General features: G+C 41.8%; 1 protein-coding gene across 1 annotated transcript in view; it reads right to left on the bottom strand.

Moving 5' to 3' along the window:
- The window catches only part of CLIC6 (chloride intracellular channel 6), a 133,424-nt gene that overhangs the window by 105,069 nt on the left and 13,341 nt on the right, over nucleotides 1–15,014 (bottom strand). The window contains exon 2 of the mRNA XM_081859882.1: nucleotides 7,255–7,343. Coding sequence (XP_081716008.1) covers nucleotides 7,255–7,343 — 89 coding nt within the window. The remainder of the gene's footprint in view (nucleotides 1–7,254; nucleotides 7,344–15,014) is intronic.

Raw genomic sequence — 15,014 nt, 5'->3', positions numbered from 1 at the left:
CTGCGGGCTGGATGTTCCTACCCATGCTATAAAGTTTATATCCAGAGATAACTGTGTCCCATTGGTTTTCTCCATTCCAGCAGGTCTCAGTTACACCCATTGCATTGCAGCAATGCTATTTATTAAGACCCAGCACTCAAAATTGCCCATTTTGCCTTGGAGGCCTCTAGCATTAGCATATAAATACTTGTGCAGTATCTCTGACACTCATGTTTTGACCTGCAATATTTTGTCCTCTCTGAATTGCTATCCCAAGCCCTTGCTCTCACAATGCCTATTTCTAATCCTCCCCCTTTTAAATTATCGTGAATTTCTTTTCACCTACATCTTCATCCCAGAGGCGAGTTTGTTCCAAACCGGCCCTATTCAGCACCTGTCAGCTTTCCCCCACAATCAGTTTAAAAGCAGCTCTGCAACCTTTTTTATTTGAAGCATCAACATTCTGGTTCCATCCCAGTTCCAGTGGAGCCTAGCTTGTCCCAAAATATTCCCCAGTGCTGAACAAATCCAAACCCCTCCTCCTGATACCATCGTTTCAGTCATATATTCAGACTACACAGCTACAGTATGCCTGTCTAGCTTTAAAAAAAAAAAATTATTAACCGGCCAATCAAATCAAATTAAATCACATCACATAAATTCCGAATTACAAAGCCGAATTTTAAATTTTGTTGGGGGGACCCATATTTCAAGATCCGAAGGGGGATTCTGATCATCTTCTTGCTACTGCGTTAATGTCCAAATCAGTCCAAATCAATCCAAACAGAGTTCATAATTCTATCCAGTCTTATCTTGCTGTTTCCGCATCACATCTTGTTCATATATTTTCTCTTTTTTCTTTATTATCTCTTCTGATAGTCTCCTTAAGCCGATAAACACCAATAATAATCCTGTGTGAATTTTTCCGTTCTTCCAATCCTCAAATCGAGATGGTTTCCATATATCATCGCCTTCATAGATAACAGCGCTCTTTCCATCATTAATCTCGCAAAACTGTCGCTCTTAAGTCCCACTGAGGAGTTTCACCCACAATATAAAAACAGCTCTATTTCTCTATTTCTCCTCTCAGACTTAAGTCCTCCGACAGAACTTCCCAATATGGCGACGGCATTTTTAACTGCGTCATTCCAAAGCTCTTATACATTCCACACTCTTCTTAAAACATGCTTTGGTTCGAATGTTTATCTCCACACAGCCTTAAATCCACAGCTTAAGTCCTTAAAACGACATTTCTGACTCGTGAGGGGAGGGGAGGGGATTCTTGTTTAATCACATAAGGAAAGAAAGGAAAGTTTTTTCCCCCTCCCCCATCAGTCATTTGCCATACCGAGTCTTGGCGTATCTTCTCATGATTTCTCTTGTTCCTCCGACTCGTCTTATTTTATCAGAGATCTCTTCTGTTAGCAGTCTTTACTCCCCCTTCTTCCTTGAGATATGTGCATTCCTTCATCCAAATTGTTTCTTTTGAAGTTCTTACAGCTAGTGGCGCCCATCAGGGACGGCGTCCAGGAGCACCAGAATCCCACAGGAGGGCTTTGTGCCTAGTGCCCCCATCCCCACCAATTCGGGGGTGGTATAGGGCACAGCAGGCAAGGCAGTCCCCCCCCCCACCATCCTGGGGGGGGGGGGTAGGGAGGCTAATTACTCCCATCATAGCCTCCAAATTACTTCGTGTGGGTCGGAGAGATGTTATTGTCAGCCATCTTCCGATGTCCCCCCTAGTGGCCCCCCGTATGCCTGTCTAGCTGGCCCTGCACATGGAAATTGGTTCACTGGTCATGAAGGCTGAAACATAACTGTAAATCTACCCGCCTTCACAGCCAACAGCTGATTGGAAATCATGTGCACATGAATATGCACACAGCCAGCAGGAATGTAGTTGAAAAGCATGTGTGAATTTGGTGCAACATTCTTATATTATACCACACTGGATGTGACCCAGTTAAAGTCTTAATTGGGCTAATTTAAACATTTATACTCCAACTCCTTCAGAAGTAACCTTAAACAGGTTCATTGCAACAAAAATTTAAGTCAGAAAGATTAAGGCAAAGCTTACAAGTAAAAAATCAGAAACTGCTTTCCTGGAATTATTGGGAGGAGGCAGCCACCAATTATGATTATTTGAATAAGCCGTTTTGAATAGTGAAGGAGCATGTCTGATGCCTCCAAGGTTTGGACTAGGTAAAGAGGCTAGGAAATCCCCACCTGGTGAAAGAGAGCTGAAAAATATTGATCTAACAAGAAGTCAAATCAACCATGCATGGTTCTCCAGTGACCTATTTCCTCTTCTGAAATTCAACGTTCTAGTCATTCAGTACATGAATATATGTTTTCTTTCCCTTGTTTGCTTCCTTCTCTATTCCCAGCATCACACCGGCTTTCAATGTTCAAGCAGCTTTCCTCACATAACTTTTCTTACATGAGGGCAGTGCTGTGTGTCTGAACTTACTCAATTTTTGTTGAGTAAGCCACACCAGTGACTATGATAAAACAGAGAGTATGTTCCTAACAGGGACAGATGGAATGGTGCCCTTTAGAGACATTCATATGAATTTCAGAACTTCCTTTTTCCTGGTCACTGGGTACAGTAGTTCCAGTTGCCCTGTTGTTATTGAGCATTTATCCTGATTTGTTTGTGGGGAGGCTAGATGATGTTGCCTCAAAGCAAGTATTATCCCACACTTTAAAGTGCATTTTCCTATCACTTTCCTCACTGTGAAAAGCCCAGTCCTTTTGGGAAGTTGGTTTGTTATGCAAGACCTCCAAATTCACTGTCATTGTGAAACCTGAATTTGCCAGTATGTGACTGAATCCTACCCCAAAACAGAGACAGTCTGGAAGCATCCAGAGTCCACAGTCAGTCTCCATCTTCAGGTGTTTACATTGCTGTAAAATTTACATTTAATTATGCCTGGTTCATGCCAGTCTACACTAGAGTTGGCCTTTGTAATATTTTCCTTTCAAAGATTTCACACCAATGGCAGTTGCTTCACAATGAGATATTACTTAAACCCTCCTCCATTTCAGGTTTTGCTTAACTGAATCATATTGAATCTCAGGCACCACATATATTTCAAGCAGTTTAATAATAACAATAAAAAAAATCCTTCACAATTGTGCTCATTTAAAGCTACCTGCAAAATGCAAACAGTTCCTGGGAAAAAAGACATTGTTGGAGAGGTGTGCTGGTGTGGACTTAGTGTCAGGAGGCAAACTTACATACTTAGAAATAAATAATAATGGGACTTACTTCAAAGCAATTATGGTTAAATTTCATTTTCAGTTAGGCCAAGCTTGCACAACTTGTCAAGCCAACCTGAGCGCAGCTCACCAGACTTGTATTATGACGTGCCAGGTATTTGAACTCCCAAGCAAGCGACAAAAATAGGAGGTTTATTAAATCTTTTGCAGGCCACCATACTAAGGTTACCAGATTTTTTTTCAATGAATCCAGGGACACTTTTCAACTTCAATTGATTTTGTTCCGGGGACTGATTTGTAAATCCGGGGATTGGCCCCAGGAAACAGGGATGTCTGGTAACCTTACACCATACATGGATTGTGTACAATTTATGCCAGCTTCAATCAGGCTATCAAGGTGAAAACTCCAACCAGGTTGCTTGGAAGCCATTTTTGTTTATAAGATGACCCAAATTGATGTGAATGTGTCTATTCCCATCTTTCTATTAACATGTATTTCCTTGTGAATACTGGAATGGAACCAGGAAGCAGAAAATGAGGTCAGACAGCAAGAACAATGTAATGGATTCTTGCCATTTTAAATGCTAATCCTTTCCTTGGAAGTTGCTGTTTCCATGCCATTGTTCTATTATCCTGTTATGACCCTCACATTACAGTCAAATTTCCCTTTGTCCTTTGAGTCCTGTGCAAAGAGAATGGCAGCTGAGGTAATTTGAAACAGAATCTATTAGGCAAGCGCACACAGGTACACATTAATAGGATTTCGTTTGAGGAACTATTTCCCCACTGTCTATAATTATCACCAACATAACAATCTTGGGCACTCTAACAATCTAGAAATAGACTAACGTTGTGGTTCCCAATGTGGGGCACACGCCCCTCAGGGGAGCAATTTGATTTTTAAGGGGGGCAATTCAAGAATGAGTTATTAACAGTTAGTGGCCTTTTAGGATTCCTCCTCATGAACAGGAGTTCACTTTTTGAATAATAAGACTTATATGCAACGGGGGGTGGGGGGTGGCATCAGGATCTTAGAGATGCTTAGATGAGGCATGGCCAAGAAAAGGTTGGGAACCACTGGACTAATGCCACCTTTGCCATACACAGCCCTTTCATTTTAAAAGTGTGTGCTTCTATGCCTTGTTGGTTTTTGTCTTCCTTGAAGGGCTTCTTGCAAACCTCTAATTCACTAAAAAAAATTAAAATATATATTTAGTCATCCTCCTTATTATCCAAATGGTCTTTGGATATTGAAATATAATTCAGATTCACGATTTTGATCATTCTTTCTTGTCAGTAACACAGCTCTGCTGCTATTCATAATATCAACACAAGTGCCATCTATTTTGATTGGTGTTCTGCACCACAAATAGCTTCACTCAACTTTCTCACCGGTCGCTCAGGTGGTGCAATGGGTTAGTGCACCTGACTTTAACCAGAAAGTTGGTGGTTTAAGCCCACCCAGGGATAACTGTGGGCAGGATTCCTGCATTGCAGGGGGTTGGACTAGATGACCCTCAGGGTCCCTTCTAACTCGCCAATTATGAAAAGCTAGAGGATTTTTTACATAAACTAAGAACCATTATCTGGACTGCATTTCTATTTGAACAGAAAAGTCCTAGCCTGCAATGTTGTTTGTGTTCCATTTTAAGTCAGGTGGCACTTTCAAACATGGGGGTGTGATTCAGTTGAGTTAACTAGCTTTCCTTCACTTCAACCACAGATTCACAAGAATGCCCTGGGGTTAGGTATTTAAAGGAGGGGGGGGACATTGTCCAGTGCCAGAGAAATAAGACATGCGTTCTGACAGTAAGTATGACAGAGCTAATTCTTATCCATTACTGTTGCTTGATGGGGCTCATTATCACGTACACAAGAACCTAATCATTACTCAGGGACCGGTGATCATATAAATAAAAAATTACAAGAGATGCTTAAAGCATGATTGCAATTATAAAAGTTGCTCAGCAAGACAATGCTTACTGACTCAGCAGATCTACTGCCTGTGAAAATCCAATCCCATATACTGAGGGGAAATATATGTTGCTTTGCTTCCAGTTACTTTACAATCAGCTTCCTGAGGGAGGCCAAGACATTTCCAAGGAGGGAAGCAGACTACACCTTAACCTTTTGCACCATATCCTGGCAATAAAGAGGTGAAGAGTACCAGACCCCACCTTGCAATACAAGAGGTGTGTGCCCAATGCCAATCCCAGGTTGATTGTGGCAGCTAATTAGTCAGAAAACAAAACCTCCAATCTTCGCCATGGATTACAGGGTAAATTCATATCCTGCCCTGTCTCCAAATGGAAAGCAGCTATTTAGCAGTGCTTAAAAAGATGGATAGAGATGGAATCCAGAAGCACTGCCAGGTTTGAGAGGACTTCTGATGAGGCGCCTTTGAAGCAGGGTTGGGGATGGGGGCCTTATTGAGTGGCAGGGCACTCATCCAATTGACACACTTCTTTCTCTTGCTCAGCCACCTGCTGTTGACACTCTTCTCCCACAAATTGACACACTTCTTTCTCTTGCTCGCCCACCTGCTGTTGACACTCTTCTCCCACACAGACCCAAGGGCCACTGCCATGGGAGGAACATGTAGGTAAAGGAGCAAGGCTGCTTACCACAAACTAGGAAACAAAGCAATGTGCTGATAGCGGCTGAGGCTTTGTAGTCATCCACCACAACTTTTAACTAACTATATTTCCCCCAGACAATGAGAGTGGCATTGAATTTAGCCAATCAGACACTACCTTTGGGGTTGTGAGGCCACAGAGAGTACTGGGGCAAGGAGGGGTTGACCTAAGGTTGCTTGACCTGCTTCCTGCATGCTCCACCCAAAGCTGGCATCGGGTTGGCTCCTCTCGTTGCCACTCTCATTGCCTTGGGGGTATGTATATTAAATTGGTGATGTGCGCACTTTGCTTTCTAGCATGCTGTCAGGGGACTGCCATCAAAAGGGGGGAGGGGGCACAAGAATACAGGGAGCCTCCAACGTCCAGAAGTAGCTCTTCATCAGGCACTGGAGAGAACCCACGCCTCCAGTGAAGCAGAGGGGGAAAGGAGGGGCGAGGTCAGGGAAAGGCTCACAGAGGCTATGGTGAGCGCAAGCGCTTCGCTTAGCCAGGCTGGTCAGGAAACAGACATGCCGCTTCCGTCGCCCAGTTTGTGCACAGGGATGAAACGGAAGAAGGGGAGGCGGAGATTTGGGGTGTCTTAAGTTCTTATGTTGGGGGGAAAACCGGAAGGGGCCATTCCTGGAATCTGCAAGTGACTGAGACAGACATGAACTTTGGGCTTCTGCACTGTATAAGGTTTACACCAAATAAAACCTGTAAAAGACAGGTCAGAGTCCTGGCTGTTTACTCGTGAGTAACCACCTGCAAACCTGACACATGCTGTGGCTTGCCATCTTACCTACCACTGCTACTCTGGATTCATTGAGGGAGACTTTCAGCTTAGGCCCCAAAGCCCAATCCTAGTGGTGCCACTGGGAAGCACAAATTAACTTTTAAGAATCCGCCTAGTCTAGTATTTCATCCTTTGATTATCTGTGCTCCTTATGACTCTTGAAGATACCAAAGATTAAGCATGTGATCTTATACATGCAAAGCTGTACCAATGAGCTGCGGTCCATCTTCATATATAGCAGTAAAGAAATTGTGGTTTACAAAGTCATCAAGGCAGATTACAAGATATAGGAAACAGCCTTGTACTACTCATAACCCTTGGAACCGAACTCCAACATAAGATGAAAGATTCCTGTGCATCATTAAGCTAGGCCATCTCGTTTGGAAAATTAACAACAGGGTATTTAAAAGGATATCTATAGTTTCTATTAACTCATTAAAGTCTTACACAAAAAGCCAATAAGCAAAAGATTCATATCAGTGTTCATTCTGCAGACATCATCCTGCTCTATGGGAATAAACTGAACTGACATCTAAAGGCAATATGGTTAACAACATAAAAAAGGCCAGCAGGATATTTTGAGTTACAATTTTCTTACCATGAGCCACAGAAGAAGTACAGTGTACTAATGAGTCATTTAACGTGGAAAGTCCTGGTTGATGGTGTTATGGCTTGGCTGGTGGTAATCTTGAGAAGTTCAGGTCCCTGAAACAATCCATTATCTGCTGTTTCTGAAAATAGCCAAGAGGAACATTTAAATAAGCATAGTATAGACTAATTGTAAAGTTGAGGAAATTTACTGGGGAAAACTACAGGTGTTAATGCATTCAGCTTCATATAGAAAACAAATTAACGTATTTTCTGATAATTATACAAGTTTATTTTACCTGTGGAATTCCATCCCAGGGGACTTACATTTAGCTCCATCTCTATCTGTACCAGGAAGGAAGAGGCACTCATATCAAAAAGGTAAAAAGAACCATCTCTTTGTATCAGTAGGTCATTTTCTGGTTTAAAAAATATCCAGAGGTAGAAATGAGAGCTGTCTAGAAATTAGTCCACAAAATTCAGTCATTGTCAACTTTTCCAAGAGGCACAGCTGATGCTTTCTGATAGCACAGTCCAAATCATAGAAATGTCATAATTAATTTAGAGCATCAGATTATTGTGAAAATAAAGCATATGCAAGTGATTCTGCACAATCTGTGACCCACTGGGCAAACAGCCTATCAGCCATGCATACAAGCTCATGAGCAACCTGTTAAACTGTGTAGTCTTTACAAAATTTAGGATGGGGAGAGTCAGGCACCAGAATGGCCACAATACTTGCCTTGCAGACTTCATTCATCTGTTGACGAGTCACAAGACCTACAGACCTAATGTAAGGCTTTCAGGGAATGGAGAGGGAAATTTTTCCACTCTGGAATTTTCTGTTTCTCCCAACAGATCCAAGGTACTTCTATCATGTGTTACCTCAGTCTCTATGCCAAATGTTTGAAATTCTGTAGAAACTTGTGCAGATTTTGCAGAATTTATTGCTGTGAAACGGACGATATGATGCATCTCACCTGAATAGCACTTTCAGTCAAACTAAGCCTGTCCATTCCACTGTAGAAATGTATAGAAGCTATTTATTATTGTTATTTGTTTGCTTTATACCCTGTTTTTCATCCCAAAGCAATCCAGGGTGGCAAGTATATTAATAGAAATATCATTTTATAAAATCGTTAAAACTGTTAAAAACAATTTCATTCTCTCAGTCAATGATTTCAGGGTTGCCACAAACAGTATATTTCAACTACCAAATGACTGGACAAAGAGGAATGGGGACAAAGAGGAATGGAGAAAGACATACCTCACCAGTAAGAGCATTCCACAAATGGGGAACCACCTCTGAGATGGCCTGTCAGATCAACAACAACCAGGCAGCCCCCATGGGTGCACCACCACCAAGGCCTCACCTACCAACCAACTACACAAATGTAGATCAACATGAAGCTAGATGAACAAGCAAACAGTTCTGAGAACTGCATAGAAGTGAAGTATTATGAAATAAGTAGATAAGATATAGAGATAGATACCTTATTCATACCTTATCCTAGTGTGTTATGGAGACCTTAATAAGCCAGCAGTTCCTGACTCTTCATGGAACTACAATGAGGCAGAAAATGTATGTAGCAATGGTTTAACATGGAGAAACAGCAACCTTTCATGGAGAGGGTTGGGCTGCAAATAGCACCTTCAGAGAGCACAGCTCCCAGGGGATATTTTTTGTGGGGAAATGGTGCAAAGGGAGTAGGGAACAGGTAAAAGGTAAAAAGGTAAAGGACTGCTGGACGGTTAAGTCCAGTCAAAGGCGACTGGGGTTGCGGCACTCATCTCGCTTTAACACCAAGGGAGCCGACGTTTGTCCACAGACGGCTTTCTGGGTCATGTGGCCAGCATGACTAACCTGCTTCTGGCGCAACGGGACACCGTGACAGAAACCGGAGTGCACGGAAATGCCGTTTACCTTCCCGCTGAGGCGGTACCTATTCATCTACTTGCACTGGGGTGCTTTTGAACTGCTAGGTTGCCAGGAGCTGGGACAGAGCAATGGGAGCTCACTCCGTCACAGGGATTCAAATCGCTGATCATAGATCCGCAAGCCCAAGAAGCTCAGAGGTTTAGACCACAACATCACCCACATCCCTCTCATGCACTCTAGAATCAGTGATCACAACTGACACACACACATATGCATACACACAGCTGCTTTTTCTAAGCACGTCAGTTAAAAGCTCTTTTAATATAACTTGCAGTTTGGTCCTTTGTAAACATAGAAAGCTTTGTAGCTCAGGGAGCAGAAATCTGTTCAGGTCCTGTGGGAAATAGGTCTAGTTTTAATAAATGTTGTAAACTGTGCTGTGAGTTAGTAATGAAATGGGTGTATAAACAAAGTGGTGTAATGTGCATTGATATGACACTTGAGGGATGTGGAAATTAAATCCATGCCCAGTGCGAGAAGCAGGAAAAGCTAGTAACAGGAAGCAGCATCATGGAGTTACTTAATCTTAAAGTAGTATAACAATGCCCCTTTCTTCCTTTTCGGTGACTCTTTTGCCCTGAGGTAAAAGTAAGAATCATGAAAGTACTTGTTTACATGAGGGAGATAGAAACATCTACCGCAGAAAGCTATGGCTCAATCATCTAATATTTTCCTTGTGATGAATTCCCATGTTAAGCAATAATCTACAGCTACAGTTCTGCACTGGGCCGGAACATTTCCCATATGGAGGAAATGAAGTTGGATATTATGCCACTGATGAACCTATTTGCCTGATACCTGTAAAGCAAGACCAAATAATTCAGTTTTATTACGGTTTCTGGTTTTGCAGCCCTAAAAACCAACAACAATCTTATGACAATTTTGGGGGGAATTGTTTAAAATCTTGACAATGATTCCACCTCACAGATATTCACTAGACCTTATTATGAGTAAGTCTGCTTGGGATTTTGACTTCCCTCACGTCGGCCACTTCCTTGAACATTTACTTGTCATAAGGAAAAAGAGGTCACTCCTCTCTTCTTATATTCTCTACTCAGAGTCATCCTAAGACTTGCATTAAATTTACTTCAGGGATGACAATGCTTCACATCTGACAGACAGGCATGACATGTAAGTACATTAATCAAATCTATATACTACAGTACTTTATATGCCTTGTTTTAAGTGGACTTTGCACTTGCTTCAGATTTTAAAGATACTCATGAGGGTAGAAGAAAAAGAAATGACTTTTATTTATTATCTTTTTCTTTCCCCCTCTCAGAGATCTTAAATTTGATGAAATTATATATGCATTTATATGCACTTACTCACTTTCTCATATTTCTGGTATATCAAAGTTAAATTCCTGACAGGTATTGGCTCTCTGTTGAAATTTGTGACAAAACATAACAAGTGAGAGGAGGTAAAACTGTTTTCTCACTGAAACAAATTGAGTTACATGTGATGTTTCCCTCACAGAAAAGACTTGAGATGCACTAAGCGCATTGCAGGTTTTCACACAAGATGCAGCACTGTGATTTTATGCTTCTTTTTAATCCAAGTGTGTTCAAACAAAATGCTCTTCATGGTATGAAAAACTGCTCAAGTGGATATATGCATGTACCTTGAGGACTTCCAGGAGGCAAATGCATGAACTTCCATTGTAGAACATTTTGTGCTTGAAGCAATAAGAAAAAACAGTACATGCACTTTTGGGACTGAAATGCTATGAGTGTGCCAACAGCATGCAGCTCTACCTCTCATTTACATAAACGGAGCCTGGTGAGGTGCTGAAAAGTCTGAACAGGTGTCTGGAACCAGTTGCTATGGGCAAATTACCTGACACTTAATCCAGATGAACCAAACCTGCTTTTGGTTGGGCTCTGTAGACCTTGGAGACAGTGTACAATCAGGTCCTATGCTGAGTTTCACTTCCGCTTGAAGAATCAAGTGGCTTGAGGGTCCTCTTGGACTCAGTATTGCTCCTTGCTATTAAGTGGCCAGGAGCACGTTTTACCAGCTTGGCCAACTGTCACCATACCTGGAGATATCTCCCTCCTCCTGCCAGTTAGTTGTGCAGCAATTACTTCCAGTCTGAATTACTGCAATGCTCTTCACACACGGTAGGCTTTAAAGACACTTTGGAAACCATAATTGGTACAAAATGCAGTTGCAAGGGCCGGGAACAGCAACATATGAATACCTGAAATGGGCACTACACTGATTTGATACCATCTGCAGTGCTTTACCTGTTCACTCCCAAGTTCACTATAAAATGCTGGTGTTAATTTTTAAAGTCCTATATAGCAGGCTTCCTCAAACTTGGCCCTCCAGATGTTTTGAGACTACAAGTAGGATAAAAAAAAATGGGAAAAGTTATAAGCATTCATGTATGAGCTCACCCAGTATCTTGAGTCATGAAGTAAAGGTTGTGAATAAGCCTGATGGGATTGAGTAATTAACTTTTATCTAATTAAAGCAGAGACCTGATCAGATAGTTATTCTGGGTGGCTATTTAGTGTGGCTTGCACTTAGTTATTATAAGGTAAAACAGTAAGTGTTCAGATACGAAAAATACACCCCTCACAACAATATTAAACATATTGTTTAATACGGTATCTTTAAGATTGATATTCAGTGGTACTTTTCTCCCATCCTCTGATAATTTTGGTGAAAATTCTTAATACACAACTAGTTCTCCAAATCTAGGAGGCAATACCTCCAGTTTTGTGAAATACAGATTTTGTTCACAGAGACATAGTCACAATTAACCACCATCACTAATATAATTCCACCAACACATGAGTTGTTGATCACTTCACCACAACATGCTGGAAATCACTGCAGCACATATAATTGGAGTTTCTATTGGTTCTGTGTAAATGTTACTTCACTCGTTTCCTTTATTCTTAAGAGTTGTTGGTTTCAAAAGAAAAGTATTTATTTTCTGGTATTGTTTGCTTCTCAATTAGAGCTGATGCTATGATAAGAAAGCCCCCAGGGATTACAAATTCAAGTCAAAACAGGGCTCTGTACATGTGCTGTACCAAGAATTAATTCTTCACTACAGCAACAGATGGTATTTTACTCTTAACAGTGCAATCTTCATTTACTCAGAAGTAAGTACCACCGCCTTCAGTGGAGCTTACTCCTTAGTAAGCGCGTTTATCAAATTTTGTATTAATCACACATTAATGTTTATTAAGTGTGAAAGGAAACAGGACATGAGTAAAATAAATATTGGCAGGCATATGGGGCAGGGAATAAAAAAATCTCCATTTTTTTTTTGGAACCCCAGGATAAGAAACATCTACCCTATTCCCAGCTCCGAACTGCCAATTGCTTTTATTCCTCCCCCGTTTCTTTTATATTCACTTTTTCCTGCCCTCTTTTTCCAGGACATGTCCTCTTTTTCATGGGTATGTAAAATGAGAGTCATCATAGTGATCCATAGTTAAAAATAGAAGCCGGCAAATGTGTCCTGCTTTTTGCTCTTCAAAATATGGCAACCCTACGACAGCTTCCTTCCCCAGTGTCCTTCCTCTCTATTCCCAATTGACCGCTAATAGCAACTTATAAAAATTTTCTCACTTTCTAATTTCCATGAAAATTCTCTCTGGCCTTTCCACCCCGCACACCAAGCTCCTTAAGTGATAAGAAAGTTGGACGCGCATGAGCACAGTGGTGGCTGATGCCCATTAGGACTGGTAGGTTGGGAGGCAGGGAAATTGACAGGAGGCGGAACCAAAGCCAATAACAGGCAGAGCCAACTGGTTCTAGTTTTATTACCCTGCTGAGTTCTACAAGGACAACGCTGAGGCTACGGAGGAGGACGTTGACAGGCAAAGGAGCCCCTTGGCTAGTCATAAGTAAGAAGATCAGCAGGTGGGAGATGGCTAAGGGTAGTCTCAGATTGGTGTGGCAGTGCCCCATTCACTCTAATGGGCCAGCATCCACTGGGGGAGGAGAGGGAGAGGGAGAGAAGCAGAGGGGTCAGGAAGCCCAGCAGGCCCAGCACAGTGGGATTCACCATTTCTTTCCCTCAGCCCATTCATCCCTTCTACCTCCTCCTCTTTATTCAATTCTTTTAAAAAAAAAAAAAATTAAATGTGTAAGTTGCTTTATCTTGCCCAAGGCAACCCAAAGCAACTTACAAACAAACAAACAAAAACCCACATAGATAACTTATTTATTTCTCTTCCTTCCCTCACACATGGCTGGTGTACCCTCTCTTTCCTTCTATTCCCCCAAACTTTCTTTTCCTCCCCTGCAGTTTTGCATGCTAGAGCCTCACTCTTGACTTTCTCCCACCCCCTTGCATGCCTGTTTAGGGAAGTTTTTAAGGTTTGATGTTTTGTCGTGTTTTTAATACGATTGTGAGCCACTCAGAGTGGCTGGGGAAACCCAGCCAAATGGATGGGGTATAAATAAATTATTATCATTATTATTATTATTATTATTATTATTATTATTATTATTATTATGCACTGCATATGTGGAGAGCTGCTAAGCCGTTTGAGTGTGCAGCCCAATGAGCTGCTGTAAACAAGCAGTAAACAATACCAGGGTGGAGTCTTCTAAAGGGAATGCAAGGCTGTGCACATTCAAAACACATTTTCTCCTTTCAAAGAATTCTGGGCATTGTAGTTTGTTAGGGGTTCCTGGCAATGGAAGCTCTGTGAAGATGCATTATATGCTTTAAAGGTGAACACAACTTAAAAGGAGCTGACAAGCCCAGACTAGGTGCTGGTCCACTAGTAATCAACACAACTTGCTCAACATTATTATGCTGGATTTATGTTGGTCTTTTGCTGGTTGTTCTATATAGTGTGAACCACTTTGAGAAGAATTTTTTTTTAATGTTTAAAAGCAGTGTACATATATTATTTTTTTAAAAAAACCAAACAAATAGTTCTCCAGTTTTTATAACAGATTGTATCGCCTCACCATCACCTGCTATAATTTTACTGAGCAGGCTAAAAAAACCCCCAAAGAGTGAATTGTAGAAGAGGACCCTGTAGCTCAGCGGCAGAGCACATGTCTTGCTTGCAGAAGGTCCCGGGTTCAACCCCCAGCATCTGCAAGTAGGGCTGGGAAAGACTCTATCAGAAAAACTGGAGAGCCATTGTCCACCAGTCTACTGAGCTAGATGGACCCAATGGTCTGGCTTGCTCTAAGGCAGTTCCTCTGTTCCTAGAGAAGGGCTAAAATGCCTCACACCCAAATTCATCCCCTTGCCTCCCACTGTCAGAAGCTTTGAAACATTTCGGTTTGAAACATTGAGTTGGAATCCAAAGGACCAAGTTTCCACCTCAGGGGCACCAAGTGTTCACACGTCCCACAGCAGGCGGTGCTGCTGTTCCTTCCTATATAGAGGAACTCAGAGTGAGGGAAGGAAGCATCTCTCCTTGCTCTTTTGCTTATATTGACATGGCTTCAAGATAATGCTTCAGAGTCAGGGCAGAAGAAGGTAAGTTGGAGGGTAGTGGTGGGGAACAACACTCTAGGTAACTGAAATGTAATTATGCCTGTCTGGCTGTAAGCAATTATTTGCAACTAAAACATGCTCTTACAAGCTCTATGCAGAAAATTCAGTTCCATTCCCCCTCTTTCCACCAGCACAACAGACTTCCTGGTTATTGTAATGATGGTGAATTCAGTTTTGATGTCTCGCCGGAGAATCTAGCTTTAGTTACCACAGAGTCTGTGTGGCCTAGCAATCTGACTAAAATGCTCAGGAATATTGTGAGAAGCATGTGGGATTGGCACCACTCTTGTTACGCTGGTGTAATATTCAAGATCTCCACGTGATAAGGCAGCTTGGAGAAGGAATTGTGGCTCCTCCGTCTTAATTATGCTGAATGGGATTGGGATC

This window comes from Podarcis erhardii (assembly GCF_964252035.2).
Source record: "Podarcis erhardii genome assembly, chromosome: 4".
NCBI lineage: Eukaryota > Metazoa > Chordata > Lepidosauria > Squamata > Lacertidae > Podarcis > Podarcis erhardii.
This window is presented reverse-complemented; position numbering and strand designations above follow the sequence as displayed.